This window comes from Oryctolagus cuniculus, chromosome 17 (genome assembly GCF_051225735.1).
Source record: "Oryctolagus cuniculus isolate XC-2025 breed Fujian yellow rabbit chromosome 17, ASM5122573v1, whole genome shotgun sequence".
NCBI lineage: Eukaryota > Metazoa > Chordata > Mammalia > Lagomorpha > Leporidae > Oryctolagus > Oryctolagus cuniculus.
The window spans coordinates 64646603-64663763 of NC_142883.1; the positions used below are offsets into that span (position 1 = coordinate 64646603).

The following is a 17161-nucleotide window of genomic DNA, read 5'->3' on the forward strand; positions in this document are numbered from 1 at the left end:
GGCGTGCTGTGGCCGGTGCACCGTGCTGATCCAATGGCAGAAGCAAGGTACTTCTCCTGGTCTCCCATGGGGTGCAGGGCCCAAGCACTTGGGCCATTCTCCACTGCACTCCCTGGCCATAGCAGAGAGCTGGCCTGGAAGAGGGGCAACCGGGACAGAATCCGGTGCCCCGACCGGGACTAGAACCCGGTGTGCCGGCCTCGCAAGGCAAAGGATTCGCCTAGTGAGCCACGGCACCAGCCCAATCTGCCAATTTTCTTACACCAGTTCCAGTCCACAGTGCTACCCATTTTTTATAAAAATAATTTGCCAATTAGATATGCAGAAAAGTTATGTTTGAATTGGCATGTCCATAATTAATAGTGAAAATCACTGTCTTATCATGTCTTTGCAGGCCATTTTCAATTTGTCTTCTGTGACTTGCTGGTTCATACATCTAGTATATTTTTCCCTAGTAATTGTTTTATTTTAATTAATTTCTAGGTGATTTATTTTTAAATATTTATTTATTTGAAAAGCAGGGTTAGAGAGAGAGAGAGAGAGAGAGAGAGAGAGAGAGAGAGAGAGAGAGAGAAACTTCCATCTGCTGGTACACTCCTCAAATGGCTGCAATGGCTAGGGGCTGGGCCTGGCCAAAGCCAGGAGCCAGGAGCTTCTTCCTTGTCTCCCCTGTGAGTAGTGGGTCCCAAATATTCTGGGTCATCTTCCACTGCTTTCCTAGGTGCATTAGCAGGGAGCTGGATAGGAAGTGGAGTAGCTGAGACTTGAAGTAGTACCCACACAAGATTCTGGCACTGCAGATGGTGGCTTAATCTGTTATGCCTCCATGCCAGACCCTGTAGGTGTTGTTAAAATATTAGAGATAATAACCTTTTCCTGTTACGGATGTGAAAAATATTTTCCCCACTCAATCATTTGAATTTTTGGCTTTTAATATAGCATCTTTTACCATTTTTATAATGATAAATCTATCAATTGTTTTCTTCAAATTTTCTAGGTTCCTTCAATTTGTAACAGATAGTCTCCCCCACCTGTAGTTCATAAATTTTTTCCTTTCAGTATTTTACTTACTTTTATTTAATGTTACTTTATTGAAAACAAGCATTCAAGAAACAATAGAAATCTAAAAAATAAAAATGCCCCAGTTCTATCTTCTAATAAAATCAAAGTTTTCTCTGTTTCATGTTACTCTTAAACTTTGATCATAAACAATTATATACCCTTATATTTTTGAAGAAATATTATCAGTTTCATCTTTATTTCTTTTTAAAGATTTGTTTATTTATTTTAAAGGCAGAATTACAGAGAGGCAGAAGCCCAGAGACAGAGAGAGAGGTCTTCCATCTGCTGGTTCACTCCCCAAATGGCTGCAACGCCCAGAGCTGGGCAGATCTGAAGCCAGGAGCCAGGAGCTTCTTTGGGTCTCTCACACAGGTGCAGGGGCCCAAGGACTTGGGCCATCTTCCACTGCTTTCCCAGACCATAGCAGAGAGCTGGATTGGAAGTGGAGCAGCTGGGACTCGAACTGGCGCCCATATGGGATGCCAGCATGGCAAGTTGCAGCCTTATCCACTATGCCACAGTGCTGGCCCCAATCATCTTTTCTTTTTAAAAAATGTGTTTACACCTTACACAAAAATCCACTCAACATGGATTAAAGACCTAAATCTACGACCTGACACCATCAAGTTACTAGAGAACATTGGAGAAACCCTTCAAGATATTGGCACAGGCAAAGAGTTTCTGGAAAAGACCCGGGAGGCACAGGCAGTCAAAGCCAAAATTAACTATTGGGATTGCATCAAATTGAGAAGTTTCTGTACTGCAAAAGAAACAGTCAGGAGAGTGAAGAGACAACCGTCAGAATGGGAAAAAATATTTGCAAACTATGCAACAGATAAAGGGTTAATAACCAGAATCTACAAAAAGATCAAGAAACTCCACAAAAACAAAACCAACAACCCAATTAAGAGATGGGCCAAGGACCTCAATAGACATTTTTCAAAAGAGGAAATCCAAATGGCCAACAGGCACATGAAAAAATGTTCAAGGTCATTAGCAATCAGAGAAATGCAAATCAAAACCACAATGAGGTTCCACCTCACCCCGGTTAGAATGGCTCACATACAGAAATCTACCAACAACAGATGCTGGCGAGGATGTGGGGAAAAAGGGACACTAACCCACTGTTGGTGGGAATGCAAACTGGTTAAGCCACTATGGAAATCAGTCTGGAGATTCCTCAGAAACCTGAAGATAACCCTACCGTTCGACCCAGCCATCCCACTCCTTGGAATTTACCCAAAGGAATTTAAATTGGCAAACAAAAAAGCAGTCTGCAGCCTAATGTTTATTGCAGCACAATTCACAATAGCTAAGACCTGGAACCAACCTAAATGCCCATCAACGGTAGACTGGATAAAGAAATTATGGGATATGTACTCTTTAGAATACTATACTGCAGTAAGAAACAACGAAATCCAGTCATTTGCAACAAAATGGAGGAATCTGGAACACATCATGCTGAGTGAAATAAGCCAGTCCCAAAGGGACAAATACCATATGTTCTCCCTGATCGGTGACAACTGACTGAACACCAAAATGGAAACTTGTTGAAGTGAAAGGGACACTATGGGAAACGGTGACTTGATCAGCATAGCCCTGACTGTTAATGAACAACTTAATACATTATCCCTCTTAGTAGTTTTTTTGTCTGTTCTACTTAATATGACTGATTCAATTCTGTAATTAATACACAGTTATTCTTAAGTGTTGAAATTTAACTGAAATGTGATCCCTGTTAAACATAAGAGTAGGAATAAGAGAGGGAAGAGATATATAATTTGGGACATGCTCAAGCTGACTTGCCCCAAATGGTAGAGTTAGAAACATACCAGGGGACTCCAATTTAATCCCATCAAGGTGGCATGTACCAATGCCATCTCACTAGTCCAAGTGATCAATTTCAGTTCGCAATTGATCATAATGAAAGGACTAAGAGTCAAAGGGAGCACATAAGCAAGTCTAGTACCTGCTAACACTAACCGATAGAATAAATAAAGGGGAGAGTGATCCAACATGGGAAGTGAGATACTCAGCAGACTCATAGAATGGCAGATGCCCTAAATAGCACTCTGGCCTCAGAATCAGCCCTAAAGGCATTCAGATCTGGCTGAAAAGCCCATGAGAGTATTTCAGGCATGGAAAGCCAAGACACTCTGGCAAAAGATCTCTGTGAGTGAGATCTCAGTGGAAAGAACAGGTCTTCAAAGAAGGAGGTACCTTTCTCTGAAGGGAGGAGAGAACCTCCACTTTGACTATGACCTTGTCTAAACAAGATAAGAGTCGGAGAACTCAAGGGGCTTCCATAGCCTTGGAAACTCATGACTGGAGCATAGGGAGATTACTGATGCCATAGACAGGAGTGTCAATTGGTAAAGTCAACAACAGGAGTCACTGTGCACTTACTCCTCATGTAGGATCTCTGTCCTTAATGTGCTGTGCATTGAGATTTAATGCTATAATGAGTACTCAAATAATATATTTCACTTTGTGTTTCTATGGGGGTGCAAACTGTTGAAATCTTTACTTAATGCATACTAAACTGATCCTCTGTAAAAAAAAAAAAAAAAGAAAAGAAAAGAAAAGAAAAGAAACTATCAACTCCCAACTTGACTCTCACTGGGATTAAACATGACAATAGGTCTGATCTGATTTCATCATCATTAAAAAAAATCATCTATTATTTTTCACTTTATGTTTCTGTGTGGGAGCAAACTGTTGAAATCCTTACTTAATGTATACTAAGCTGATCTTCTGTATATTAAGATAATCGAAAATGAATCTTGATGTGAATGGAAGGGGAGAGGGAGTGGGAAAGGGGAGGGATGTGGGTGGGATGGTATGGGGGGGAAGCCATAGTAATCCATTATTCGTACTTTGGAAACGTATATTCATTAAATAAAAGTTAAAAAAAAAATAAAAAAAAATAAAAATAAAAAAATAAAAAAAATAAATGTGTTTATGTATGTATTTGAGAAAGAGACATAGGGGGACAGAGCAAGAGAGACACCGAGCGAGAGTGCAGCAATCTGCTCTTCATCTTCCAAATGCCTTTAATGCCTGGGGCTGGGTCAGGTAAATACCAGAACTCAATCCAGGTCTCTCATGTGGGTGTTAGGGTCCTAACTACTTGAGCTATCTCCTGTTACCTCCCAGAGTGTGCATTAGCAGGCAACTGGAATTGGGAGCAGAGCCAAGATATGAACCCAAGTACTCTGTTATAAGATGCAAGCTTCCTAACTGGTGTCTCAAACACTACTGTTTCTTATCGCAATATAGCATACATGCTTTTCTGTTTTTCTCTGATCTTTTTTAAAAATACTTATTTTATTTATTTGAAAGGCACAGTTACAGAGAGAGAGAAAAAAGAGAGAAAGAGAGAGAGAGATTTTCCATCCATTGGTTCACTCCTCAAATGGCTGCAATGGCCAGGGCTGGGCCAGACTGAAGCCAGGAGCTTCTTCTAGATATCCCACATGGGTGAAGGGGCCCAAGGACTTGGGCCATCTTCTTTTGCTTTCTTAGGTGGATTGGCAGGGATCTGGATTAGAAGTGCAACAGCTGGGACTTGAACCCAAGGCCATATGGGATGCCAGTGTCACAGTTGGTGACTTTATCCTGCAATATATATTTCTGTATTTGCTAATGCATTTATTCTCTACTTTTATAAAGTATTTAGGTACTTATCTTTCTCATTAATGTCTTATTAATGTCTTATTTTTATAAATGAGATAACAATATTGAGATTATTGTGCCCAAACACACACACACACAAATTCAGTATTAAGAGAATGCTTTACAGAAAGACTGTAGTCATCCTCATTCCCTCCAACAATAATTGACATTGTTTCCTTTTGTGTGTTTTTTTTTTTTTTTGGACAGGCAGAGTGGACAGTGAGAGAGACAGAGAGAAAGGTCTTCCTTTGCCGTTGGTTCACCCTCCAATGGCCGCTACAGCCAGTGCGCTGCAGCCAGCGCACCGCGCTGATCCAAAGCCAGGAGCCAGGTGCTTCTCCTGGTCTCCCATGCAGGTGAAGGGCCCAAGGACTTGAGCCATCCTCCTCTGCACTCCCAGGCAACAGCAGAGAGCTGGACTGGAAGAGGAGCAACCGGGACAGAATCTGGTGCCCCGACCGGGACTAGAACCTGCTGTGCTGGCACCACAGGTGGAGGATTAGCCTATTGAGCCACGGCGCCAGCCTCACTTCCATTTTTAACACCATTACTGGAGTATTTGGCAATAAAGACATTTGTATCCCACATTCAGAGTACCTGGGGTTCAACACACAGATCTGGCTCCTAACTCCAGCTTCCTCCTAATGCAGACTTTGAGAGCAGCCATGGCTTGGGTAGTTGGGTTCTTGCCACCCATATGGCAAAGCTGGATTGAGTTCTTGACTTCTGGTTTGACTGGCCCCATCTCAGCCATTGCAGGTATTTGGGAAATAATCCAGTACAAAAGAGCTCTCTCTCAAATAATCATTTCAAATTTTAAAAATATGAAAATCATTACGATATGCCAAGCCATGTGCTAGGTACTGGGAATAAGATAGAGACCTCTCTTGGAGTTTCCATAGTAGAAACTGTGTCAGACAGTGCATAATAAAATAGATTATGAAAAGGGCTCTGAAGGAAGTCAGCTGGGTTCTGGTCACAGCAGTATGCTTTGCGGACTTTAACATCTTACGTATCTTCTCTATGGGCCACACAGGGTAAAACCACTAGAAAGTGCCTTTGTTACTTCTAGGCTAGCAGCTGTACTGAGCCAGGGTAGAATGGAGGAAGTTTTCCTATGCCAATGTAAACTGCTATTGATTTCTGTTCTAATCATCACACCCACACTGAATTGCCCATGTCTCTACAGAAATCTTCTAAGAACTGATTTCATTGTAGCCCCTACCTAACAGAACTGTCAAATATGAAAACAAGGATACTGAGACTTTAGAGGAAATGGCCTCGTTCCATAATAAATAAGCATAATAGGGCCAGTTAGGGCCCTGATGGGAGGAAAGACAGCTCTTGGATTTGAACTTGGAGGAGGAAACTTCAAGCTAGCAACCAGAACCAGATAACTCTGAAGACCCCCCCCCAAAAAAACCAGTCTGTTACTTCCTTGGGAAAGTCCGCCTCCCCAGCCCCACCCCACACTAGTGGGCTGCTGGGGTTCTGGAGCCACCTGGGTCTGTGACCCAGTGGCTGTAGAAAAAGGCTGCCCTGGCTCAAAGCAGAAGAGCCCTGGAGGCGGAGCCTAATAAAGAATGTGTAAATAAAGGTCAGGTGTCATAAAGGGTGGGGCGGGGTGCACAGTTGCTAAGGCATGCCCTCTAAGGGGCTGCCATAATTCATTAGCTCATGCTCAGGGCATGCTGTGTGTGCCCTAGCAGCCTGAGTTACTGTATCCTGAAAATTCATTAGCTCATGCTCAGGGCATACTGCGTGTGCCCCAGCAGCCTGAGTCACTGTATTCTGAAAACCCCGTCAATGACCCCTTTGTGCTTGTGGGTCCCATGGCTCCTCTTCAACTGGCAGCCTTTGTGGCTGCCAGTCCAGGCAACTCAGCCTCTGGAGTGGGCCCAGGACCTGGTCCAGCTGACCTCCAGCCTCCCTTGGCTCTCTGAGCCCTGGTCTTCCCACTCCCCGAACTTCCCCCCTGAATCACCTCACACACTCACACCCCTGGCAGACCCCAGCGGCTTTGATGACCTGCGGTCTTCTGCTCTCTCCCAGATGCTGGCCTCGCCTCAAGAGTCCACAGTGAGTTTGCTTCCTTTTCTGGACATGGATTCAGCTCAAGGGGTGCCCCCAGAGCCAGAACAGCTTGCTTTTCCAAAGCAGTATTTCAATAGGCTGACTCGACAACAAAGGCTACCAGAGGCCATTCCCGTGCTAGACGGGGATCAGGTTCAGCCCCTGGCTCTGCCTCCTCGACTGGAAGGAAATGCTCACCAGTCATTGGAAGCACTCGTTCCACCTCTAGACAGTAAGAGTTCACAAGGAAACAAGTTGATTGTTTCACCCCTGACCCCCAAGAAAGATCTAGCTCGGCGTCGATGGCTTCCTAAGGTTGGTGTTGGAACTCCAGACAAAGCGGCCAAGCTTCAGGGTCAAAATCAAGTGTTGCCGGCTGACTATGGGGTCTATCCTGGTGGTTTTCCTACAGAATCCCAGGAGAACCCAGGAGAACCTGCACAGCCCTCTGAGCAGGCTGAACCATCTCAATTCCTGATGGAAGGCCAGACTCAAAATCCAGAGACTCAGGAGCCCATCCAATCCTCCTCTGCACAGCAAGAAGAACAAGTTCCGCCTCCACAGCCCGTTGAACCAGATGAACCTTCTTCACCCCAGCAAGAGGGCCCAGGTGCAGACCTGCAGCAGCCCGAGGAAGAAGCATCTCCGTTGCAGCAGGAGGCCCCCACTCAGAATCCATTTGCTACTGCAGAAGTAGTAGGTCAGGCATCAGTGTATCACAGTCTTAACACTCCATCCTCACCTCAGATTGTAGCTCTCCAAGCAAACTTCCCCAGCGTCACACTGAAACCTGCAGACACGGAGCTGACAGAAGCCTCAGGGGCAGGTGAGGAAGTTCAGTCTACTCCAAGCATGGAGCAGGCTCTAGCTCAGCCTCTGGGGCATCCTGAGGGAGTGGGACTCCCCTCAGCCCAACAAGAGGCCCCAGAGCAGACTCCGGACTTCCCTGGGAGGGTGGAATCTTGGACTCAAGAGGGTCTAGCTCAGACCTCAGATCTCCCTGAGGAGACTGGACCTTTCTCTACCCAAAACGATGCCACAGCTCAGCCCTCAGAGTATGCTGAGGAAGTCAGCCCATCTGTAGCCCAGCAGGGGGCCCCAGCTCAGCCTCCAGGCCTGCCTGTGAACACTGAATATTCCTCCAGCAATCAGGAGCAGCCTGCTCAGCCTTCTGAGTCTCCTGAGATCGAACCTTCTAGAAGCCAACTGGAAGCCCCGGAGAAGCCTTCGGCACTCCCTGTGGAAGTCAAATCTCCAGTACAGCAAGATCCCCGAGCTCAAGCGCTAGAATCTCCTGAAGAGAATATCATAGCTCAGACTCCACAGATTCAGAAGGGGATGGACTGGTCTCCAGATCAGAATCAAGTTCACCGTTATAACCTGCCCAACGTGACCATCAAGCCTGCAGATGTGGCGCTGACCATAACTCCGGAGCCCACCATGGAGCGGGACTCTTCTCCAGTGCAGCAGGAGGGCTCTGCTCAGACTCCGGGCCCTTCTGTGGAGACAGAACCCTATATTAGTGATCAGGAGCAGCCCACTCAGTATGTTGAGTCTTCTGTAGAGAACAAACCCTCTCCAGCCCAGCAGGAGACCCCATATCAAACTCTGGGCCCTTCCCTGGAGACAGAAGCTTCTCCAGCCCAGCAGGAACCCCCAGAGCTGACTCCGGTCCCTTCTGCAGAGACGGAACCTTCCCCATTCCAGCAGGCACCCAGAGCTCACACTGCACGCCCTTCCGTGGAGGCAGAACCTTCTCCCCGTGAACAGGAGCAGATAGCTCAGTATGCGGAGGCTCTGGTGGAGACTCAGCCTCCTCCAGGCCCTCCCGTGGAGACAGAGCCTTCTCTCAGAGAACAGCAGCAGATTGCTCAGTACGCGGAGGCCCTGGTGGAGACTCAAGCTCCTCCAGGCCAGCTGGAGGCCCTAGCTCTGACTCCAGTCCCTCCTATGGAGACCGAACCTTATATCAGTGAGCAGGAGCAACCAAGGCGGCCCTCTGAGTCTTCTGAGGAGGTTGAATCTTCTGGAAAGAAGACAGAAGTCCCAGCCCAGCCTCCAAGTCATCACACAGTGACCATTTTACCTCCCAGTCACCATCAAGTTCAGCAGTACGACTTGCCCAATGTGACTACTAAACCTCCAGACCTGCAGCTGACCCTAACACCAAAACCTGCAGCAGAAGTGGAAACATTTCCAGTCAGCCACGAGGTCACAACAACTCAGGCCTCAGTCCCAGCTCTGCCTCCAACACCTCTTGAAGAGGTTGAACCACTGCCAATTCAATCTCCAGAAGTTATGCAGGATGAGAAACCCTCTACGACCCAGCAGGAGGAAACAGCTGAAATTTTACAGGCCCCCGAAGAGGCTGCACCTTCTCCAATCCATCAGGAAGCCCAAGCTCACGCCTCAGTGTTCCCTACGGAGCCTGAGCCTTTGAAAGACCAGGAGGCAGACACAGCTCAGCAGCCAAAGCCCCCGGAAGAGGATGAGCACTCCCCACTTCCAGGGGTCCCAGCTCAGCCTGAAGAACTGAAGGAACCTTCACCAAGCCAGCAGGGGATTTCCGTTCCACCTCTAGAGCGCCCCGTGAGTGCTTACCAATTACCACTCCAACAGGGAAACACAAACCAGCCTTCAGATATCTTCCCAGAGATGAGTGATGCTATTCCAATGAATATGACATTTTCACCTCATATTCCAGAAGAAATACTCAGAACTCAGCATTTAAGGATCTCTAAAACCAAACCAAAACATGTGGATATTGACCTTACCAGAACCCTAAAGCCCACTCCAGAAGTTTATCCTTACTGGAGTCAGCAGGAAGGACCTGCCCAGCCTACAGTTCCCACCAAGCAAGTTGAATTTTCTCCAACCCAGCTTGGGCCTCCTCTTGCCAAGCCTCCAGCACTGCCTGAAAAGATGGAACTTTCTCCAGCTGAGCCTCTAGAGCCCCTCAAGGAGGCAGAACAAGCTGCAGTGCAAAATGTAGCCCCAGCCAAGCCACAAGACTTCCCTGACACTCAATCATCTGTAACCCAGCAGGAGCTTCAAACTCAGCAACCAAACCTGACCAAAGTCACAGGTCAACCTTTGGATGTGGAACTCACCATAACTACACAACCTGGAATGGAAGGCGGACTTGCTCCAATCATGCAGGAGGCCCCAGTTCAGCTTCCAGGGCCATCTAAGGAAGGTATAGCTCAACCCCCAGGATATCAGGGGGTGACCGTTCCAACACCAGCTCAGGATCAAGCTCTGTTTCCAAAATCACCCCGCATCACATTTCAACCTTTTGATCTGGCACTTACAATAACTCCACAGCCCATTACAGAGGCTGAACTTGCCACAAATGTGCAGGAGACTCCACCTAAAGAATCTGTAGCTCAGCCACCAGTGCATCATGAGGGTCAAAATCAACCTCCACTATCACCCAGTGTCACAAATCAACCTTTAGACCTGGCACTTACCATTACTACAGAACCTACTACAGAGGCTGAGCATCCTGCAGACCTGAGCAAGACTACAGCTCCATCTCCAAACCTGACTCCAGTCACAACTCAACATCTGGACCTGGGACTTACCATAACTCCAGAAACCAGCAGTATGGTGACTGAACCCTCTACAGACATGCAGGAGACCTCCAGTCAACCTCCCATGGAGGGTGTAACCCAATCTCCAATACATCAAGAGGTGACAGTTCCAACACTGGGTCATAATCAAGCTCAATATCCAACATTGCCTCACATCACAGTTCAGCCTTTGGACACAGTGCTTACCATAAATGCAAAGCGTACCAGGAAGGCTGAACATTCTACAGCCCTGAAGAAGACTAAAGTACCTCCCGTGCTCCATGAGGAGGTACTTTCACAACCAGACCAGGTTCAGGCTCAGCATCCAACCCTGACAGAAGTCACAGTTCAACCTTTTGATGTAGAACTTACCCTAACTCCAGAATCCGTTGTGCAGGGTGAACCACTCCCAACCATGCAGGAGACTTCAGGGCAGCCTCCAGGGCCACATAATGAAGTGGTCTATAAGCCTCCAGTTTATTATGAGATGGTAGTTCCAAAACCAAGTCAAGATCAAACTCCACATCCAATGTCACCCAGTGGCACAGCTGAACCTTCGAAGTTAGAGTCAACCATAACTCAGGTACCCACTACACAGGATGAACATTCTACAGCCTTCAAGTCTATATCTCCTCCTCCTTATCCAATGTACCCTGAGGTGACATTTTCACCTCCAGTCCAGATTCAGACTCAGTATACAAACCTGCCTCAAGTCACAGTCAAGCCTCTGGACCTGGAAATTACCCAAACTCCACAACGTACTACAGAGGCTACACCTTCTACTACCATGCAAATGACCCTAACTCAGTCTACAGAGCCACTAAAGGAGCTCGTAACTCAGTCCCCAGGGGACAATGAGATGACAGTTCCAACAGCAGGTCAGCATCAAGCTCAGCACCCAACGTCACCCAGTGTCATAGCTCAGCCTTCCAAGATGGAGCTAACCATAACTCTGGTACCCACTGCAAAAGCTGGCCATTCTCCATCCCTGAAGAAGACTACAGATCTACATCCAGGCCAGGTTCAGACTCAGCACTCAACCCTAACTGAAGTCACAGATCAACCCCTGAATGCGGCTGCCACCATAAATGTCTGTGAGCTCTGCACCTGCAAAGATGAGACACTTTCATGCACTGGCCTCAGCCCAGTGCAGAAGCTTCACAGAGTTCCTGTACCAGAGCCCAACAGCTACAACGGCACCTTCAGCATATTGTAAGAATCTCCCTTCCTCATGGTTCCCTACAGCCTGCCTGTCTCAGCAGCTTTTCCCCAAGATCTTCTGAGCCCTCCTCAAGTCCCCACCTTATGTTGACTCTGTGTGTGTGTATGTGTGTGTTTTGGCAGACAGAGTAGGACAGTGAGAGACAGAGAGAAAGGTCTTCCTTTATCCGTTGGTTCACCCCCAAGTGGCCACTTTGCTTGTGAGCTTTCCTGATCCTCCTTCTCTTATTCTCTTCTGTCTCTTCTACAGTCTCATGTTGTCGCTCCCCCTCTTCGTGGAGGAACGACACTAAGCCCTGCCTAGGCTTCCTATCCGAGTCACGGAACCATTATGTCGCTCCCCCTCTTCGTGGAGGAGCAACACAGGACCCTGGGCTGTTCTTTCATCTGCTCGGCCCTCCCCGGGCTTGCTGCTGGTTCTTCCCGGGTTGGCTACTATCCCTTCCACCTCCATGGAAGGGCAGTTCCCCCTGGCCACATTCCCCACTTCCGCAGGGGAGCGGCACACCGCCGGCCGGCTCCTCTCGGGGGCTGCACAGGCGTTCCCCTTAGATGTTCCCCTTAGATGTTCCTGGTGCATGCCGTCTCTCTCCTCCTTTATAGTCCTCCTCCGCCAATCCCAACTCGGCTGCCCACACGCCGAGTACGCTGCTCTCCAATCAGGAGCAAGTCCTACAATTTATTAGTTGAACTGGAGGCAGCTGTGCGGAAGCTGTTTACTTCTCTCCCAGCGCCATATTGTGGGAGAGCAGATGCATAGAATAAGTCTTAATTCGAGTAACTCAGTCTAGTCCGGATTGCTCCCCACACATGTGATTGCCCTTACTGCTTTTCCTGATTCATTATTTATTGACATTCACCATGTTATTACCTCATTGCTTTAATCCCACTCTTCAACACAGCCCTCATCCCGACTTATTAGAGATGATACAACAGGTTTAAGGATAGATTCTGGAGCCAGGTTGCCTGGCTTTGAACACAGGTCTCCCAGTGATTAGCTTTGTGACTTTGGACAAGTTATTTAGCTTGGATTCAATATCCTCATCTGTAAAGCTGGCTTAAAGAATTGTGTGATGGATTGTAACAGAAAATAAAAATGCGTGACTCCACAGTCTTTCCCTGGATGACAGCGAGAATGATGGTGGTCTATAAAGCAGAAGCACAGCAGTCAGAAAGAAGAGCCCGTTAGTGGGAGATGTGTTCAGTGTTAGGCACTTTTTATTGATGAGCATAAAGTAACCCGAGAGGACATATCCAACAGGCAGGTGAGCATACAGGTATCTGTTTTATTGCTGCTCCTGCTTCCAGGAAAATGTGTACCTAAAACAAATATGTTCATTGTTGCTGAGGAGTGAGGACAGAGTTAAAGCTAAGCACTCACAGCAATTCAAAGTTGAAGCTAAATATAAGTCATTTAACAGCTTCTTGTAAACAAGTATCGATTATGAGCACCTTTCCACTTTTTAAAAAGTGCACAGAATGTAGGATAAAATGTGAAAGTATGAACCCCCACACACCCTCATCATCCCCTGGTCCTCACTCTATTACCTGTAACCCAGGTGTGTGTCTTTCCTTCCAACCTCCTCTCACTTTTTTTCCTATGGAGGTAATGCTTGGCTCCTGGCTCAGTGATCGGCACTTTTACCCTATGCTGTATTCCAAAAGGCTTTCCACATCAGCACATTAGTCCCTCTGATTTTAAATTGTCTGTATCCATTCAGTACTTGGAAAGATTTCAGCAGAGGGCGCTTGGCCAAAGCACTAGTATACCTGCATAGGTTTTCATTATTCTTATTGGTGACAATACATTTTGCCCATTTTTTCTTGAATAATTTATCCTTTTCTCACTGATTTATAGAAGTCAGTGTAGACACCTGAGTTATTTTGGTGAAAATACTTAATATTCAAAGTGATTGACTGTCTTTACTGTCAAAGAGACTGGACAGAGACGAAGTTAAGCTTCTGAGAGGATGCTTCATTGTTTATGTCAGTGGCCCCTCATTATTTATTGAGTGAGCAAACTGGGAAGCAGAGAGCTATGGAACATAAAAGCACTGGTATTTATTAGAAAGCTGATAATATTTCTGTATTTCAATACTCCCCCATGAGGGTGCCATGATTTTTTTCCTCATTCTGTTCATTCTTTTCCAACCCATTCAAGGATGTGAACTGTGTTCCTTTACAGAAATTTCCAAGGAAACTCGATTTCTTTCATTGATGAAAATGTATGGAAAGCATACCGCTGGGCTGAGACACTGTGAGTACACGCTCCCAAACATGAATACACAAAACTAACTGCATTGTAAGAGCTTTCTTGTTTTACTATTTTGAGGTCAGTATGTCAGAAAAAGTATTCCCTCTCCATGTCACAATCAACATCTGTTGATTATAATTCTATGGTTGTTTTAACAAGGCACAGAATTTGAAATAAGAAACTACTTCTATTTATTTGCATTTTATCAGTAATACCATTACATTCTTAGTAGATAAAAAGTGATAGGGATAGTGAAGACCTTCATTGTGTCCTAACTCCCTACCTATGAGGTAATAATTACTGCTCTGAGTTTGGCATATATCCTTCCAAAAAATTACCTACAAACATATTTACATAGAGCATAATAGTTGTGTTGTGTGGTTTCTTTCTTTTTTTAACCTAAATAGTAACATCCTGCAACTTGGTTCTTTCACTTCATGGTTTCTTCTGGATTTCTTTCCCTCCTAGTACTCAGTCAGTTACCCTATTCATTTAACTCCTGCATGATATTCTATAGTATGGATGGCCATTTCACAGTTTACTTAATAATCCCTCTATTGATGGATTTTCGATTATGTCCACTTCTCATGTATTGCTGCAAGGAAAATCCTTGTGCACACTTGTGAACATGGACAAGCATTTTGCAAAATAGAAGTCTAGAAAGAAAATGGGGCAGCTAGCATTGTGGCATAGTGGGAAAAGCCTCCACCAGCCATGCCAGCATCCCATATGGGCGCTGGTTTGAGTCCTGGCTGCTCCACTTCTGATCCAGATCTCTGATATGGCCTGGGAAAGCAGTGGAAGATGGCCCAAGTGCTTGGGACCCCGCACCCATGTGGGAGACCTTGAAGAAGCTCCTGGCTCCTGGCTCCTGGCTTCGGATCAGCACAGCTCTGGCCATTGTGGCCAACTGGGGAGTGAGCCAGTAGATTGAAGACCTCTCTCTCTCTCTCTGCCTCTCTCTCTCTCTCTCTGCCTCTCCTTCTCTCTGTGTGTAACTTGACTTTCAAATAAATAAATAAATCTCAAAAAAAAAAAGAATGAAAATGGATGAAGACTACGGAAATAGGAAATTTTAATTGCCCTCAGAAAAGCTGTGCACACTTACTTACACTCCAGCTAACAGAATATAAGAACATTCATTTCCCTTCATCCTTTTTAAAAAGATGTATTTGTTTACTTGAACTATGGGAGTGGGGGGAGGGGGAGATGGAGCGAGAGCAAATGAGAGAGTGAGAGAAAGAGAGAATCTTCCATCCACTGCTTTATTCCCCAAATGCCCAAAACAGCCATGGCTGGGCCAGGCCAAAGCTAAGATCTAATACTTGATTCTGGGTCTCCCACAGGGATGACGAGGAATCAAGCACTTGGGCCATCATCTGCTGCCTCCTAGGTGCACTAGCAGGCATCTGGCTCAGAAGCAGAGGGCCCAAGACTTTAACCAGGCTCTCCAATATGGAATTTACGCTTCTCAAGTGACGGCTTAGCCTGCTATGCCCCAACACTGACTCTTCCCTTCACCTTTTCACCTCGGGATGCTCTTTGTCTTTTTGCTAATGTGACTGGCAAATAAAAGGGTTCCCAGCTGAATCTGGATTTCTCTGATTACTCATAAATTTAAATGTCTTTATATACTTATTGAACATCTATGTTTCGTTGAGGTTTTGTCCACTGTCCATTTGTTGAATTATCTTTTCCTTACTGATTTTTGAAAGGAATCAGTTTAGACTCCCAATTTTGGGGGAAAATACTTAACATTCAAAGTAATTAACTAAAAATAAAAATCTATCATGTCACCTAGGCCAGTGAACTAGAAATTTTGAAGTGCTGAGTGTAACATAATAAAAAAAAAGGAATTAACTGACATTTTTCACGACAGTTTGCGTGTTATATCACTGGGACAACTTGTACAGACATCATAAATTATTTCTGAATACAAACAAGACATATAACAGACAAGGGAGAAGGGTTATGATCACTTTAAGATAAATTTTCCCAGGGCCTGTGCAGTGCTGAAGTGGTGCAGTGGGCTAAGCTGCTACTTGCGGCGCCGGTATCCTGTACGGGCACCAGTTCTAGTCCCAGCTGCTCCACTTTAAATCCAACTCTCTGCTATGGCCTGAGAATGCAGTAGAGGATGGCCCAAGCACTTGGGTCTGTGCACCCATGTAGGAGACCCCAAAGAGGCTCATGGATCCTGGCTCCTGGCTTCCAATTGGCCCAGCTACAGCCATTGCAGCCATTTGGGGAGTGAACCAGTGGAGAGAAGACCTTTCTGTCTCTCCTTCTCTCCATCTGTAATTATAACTCTGAAACAAATAAATAAAATCTTTTTTAAAAAAGATAAAAGTTTCCCCTTAGCCTACTATCTCATTTCTGATGGGAAAATGCTAGAATCAGGCAGTTGTGACTTTTAATTTATGATGTTTCTTAAATACAATACACACAGTTTGTATATATTTTGGTTATGCTTCATTTAAAGATGTCCCAAACTTGTAAGAAAAATCAAAGTCAGGGCTGGCACTGTGGCATAGCAGGTAAAGCCACCACCACAGTGCCAGCATCCCATATGGGTGCTGGTTCGAGTCTCAGCTGCTCCACTTCTGATCCAGCTCTTTGCTATGGCCTGGGAAAGCAGTGGAAGATGGCCCAAGTCCTTGGGCCCCTGCACCCACATGGGAAGACCTGGAGGAAGCTCCTGGCTCCTCATTAGCACAGCTCCAGCCTTTGTGGCCAATTGGGGAGTGAACCAGTGGATGGAAGACCTTCCTCTCCCCTCTCCCCTCTCCCTTCTCCCCTCTCCTTCTCTCTGTGTGTAACTCTGACTTTCAAATAAATAAATAAATCTTTGGAAAAAGGAAAAATCAGAGTCATCTGACACAAAAGTAAATAACACTAGTTTCCTCTGAAGAGTGAAGACGGGAGTTGGAAAGGCTAAGGGATAAAGGGAAGGGGAAGAAAATTTAATTTTTCTTATTTGAGAGGCAAAGGCAGCATGCTATCATACACTGTTCACTCCCCAGATGCCTGTAGTGGTGAGACTGGGTCAGTCAAACTCAGGAACCTCAAACTCAGTCTTGTTCTCCTACATAGATGGCAGGGATTTAAATACTCAGCCATCATTACTGCCTCCCTGGTCAACCTTAACTTGTAGCCCCGGCATACCTCAAACATGGGGCTTCGGTAGTAGGGCTTGGGGAAAAAACAGAAGGAAATGGCAGTTCTGCCAATCTTGGTGCCTCCCAGTGTTAGGTTCTAACAGGGACATTGTGACCTACAGAGCAGACATTACATTTATGATTTG

General features: G+C 45.9%; 2 protein-coding genes across 2 annotated transcripts in view; both read left to right on the top strand.

Moving 5' to 3' along the window:
* Window positions 1-6543: 6543 nt before the first annotated feature.
* LOC149121304 (uncharacterized) lies at window positions 6544-10327 on the top strand. Its single transcript, XM_089317023.1, has 2 exons — window positions 6544-10191; window positions 10292-10327. The coding sequence occupies exons 1-2, from the start codon at window positions 6544-6546 to the stop codon at window positions 10325-10327; spliced, it is 3684 nt and encodes a 1227-aa protein (XP_089173149.1).
* The window catches only part of LOC149121305 (leucine-rich repeat-containing protein 37A2-like), a 32933-nt gene continuing 25984 nt past the window's right edge, over window positions 10213-17161 (top strand). Inside the window, exons 1-2 of the mRNA XM_089317148.1 lie at window positions 10213-11594; window positions 13789-13860. Of these exons, the coding sequence (XP_089173274.1) occupies window positions 10417-11594; window positions 13789-13860 (1250 nt within the window). The 5' untranslated portion in view covers window positions 10213-10416. The remainder of the gene's footprint in view (window positions 11595-13788; window positions 13861-17161) is intronic.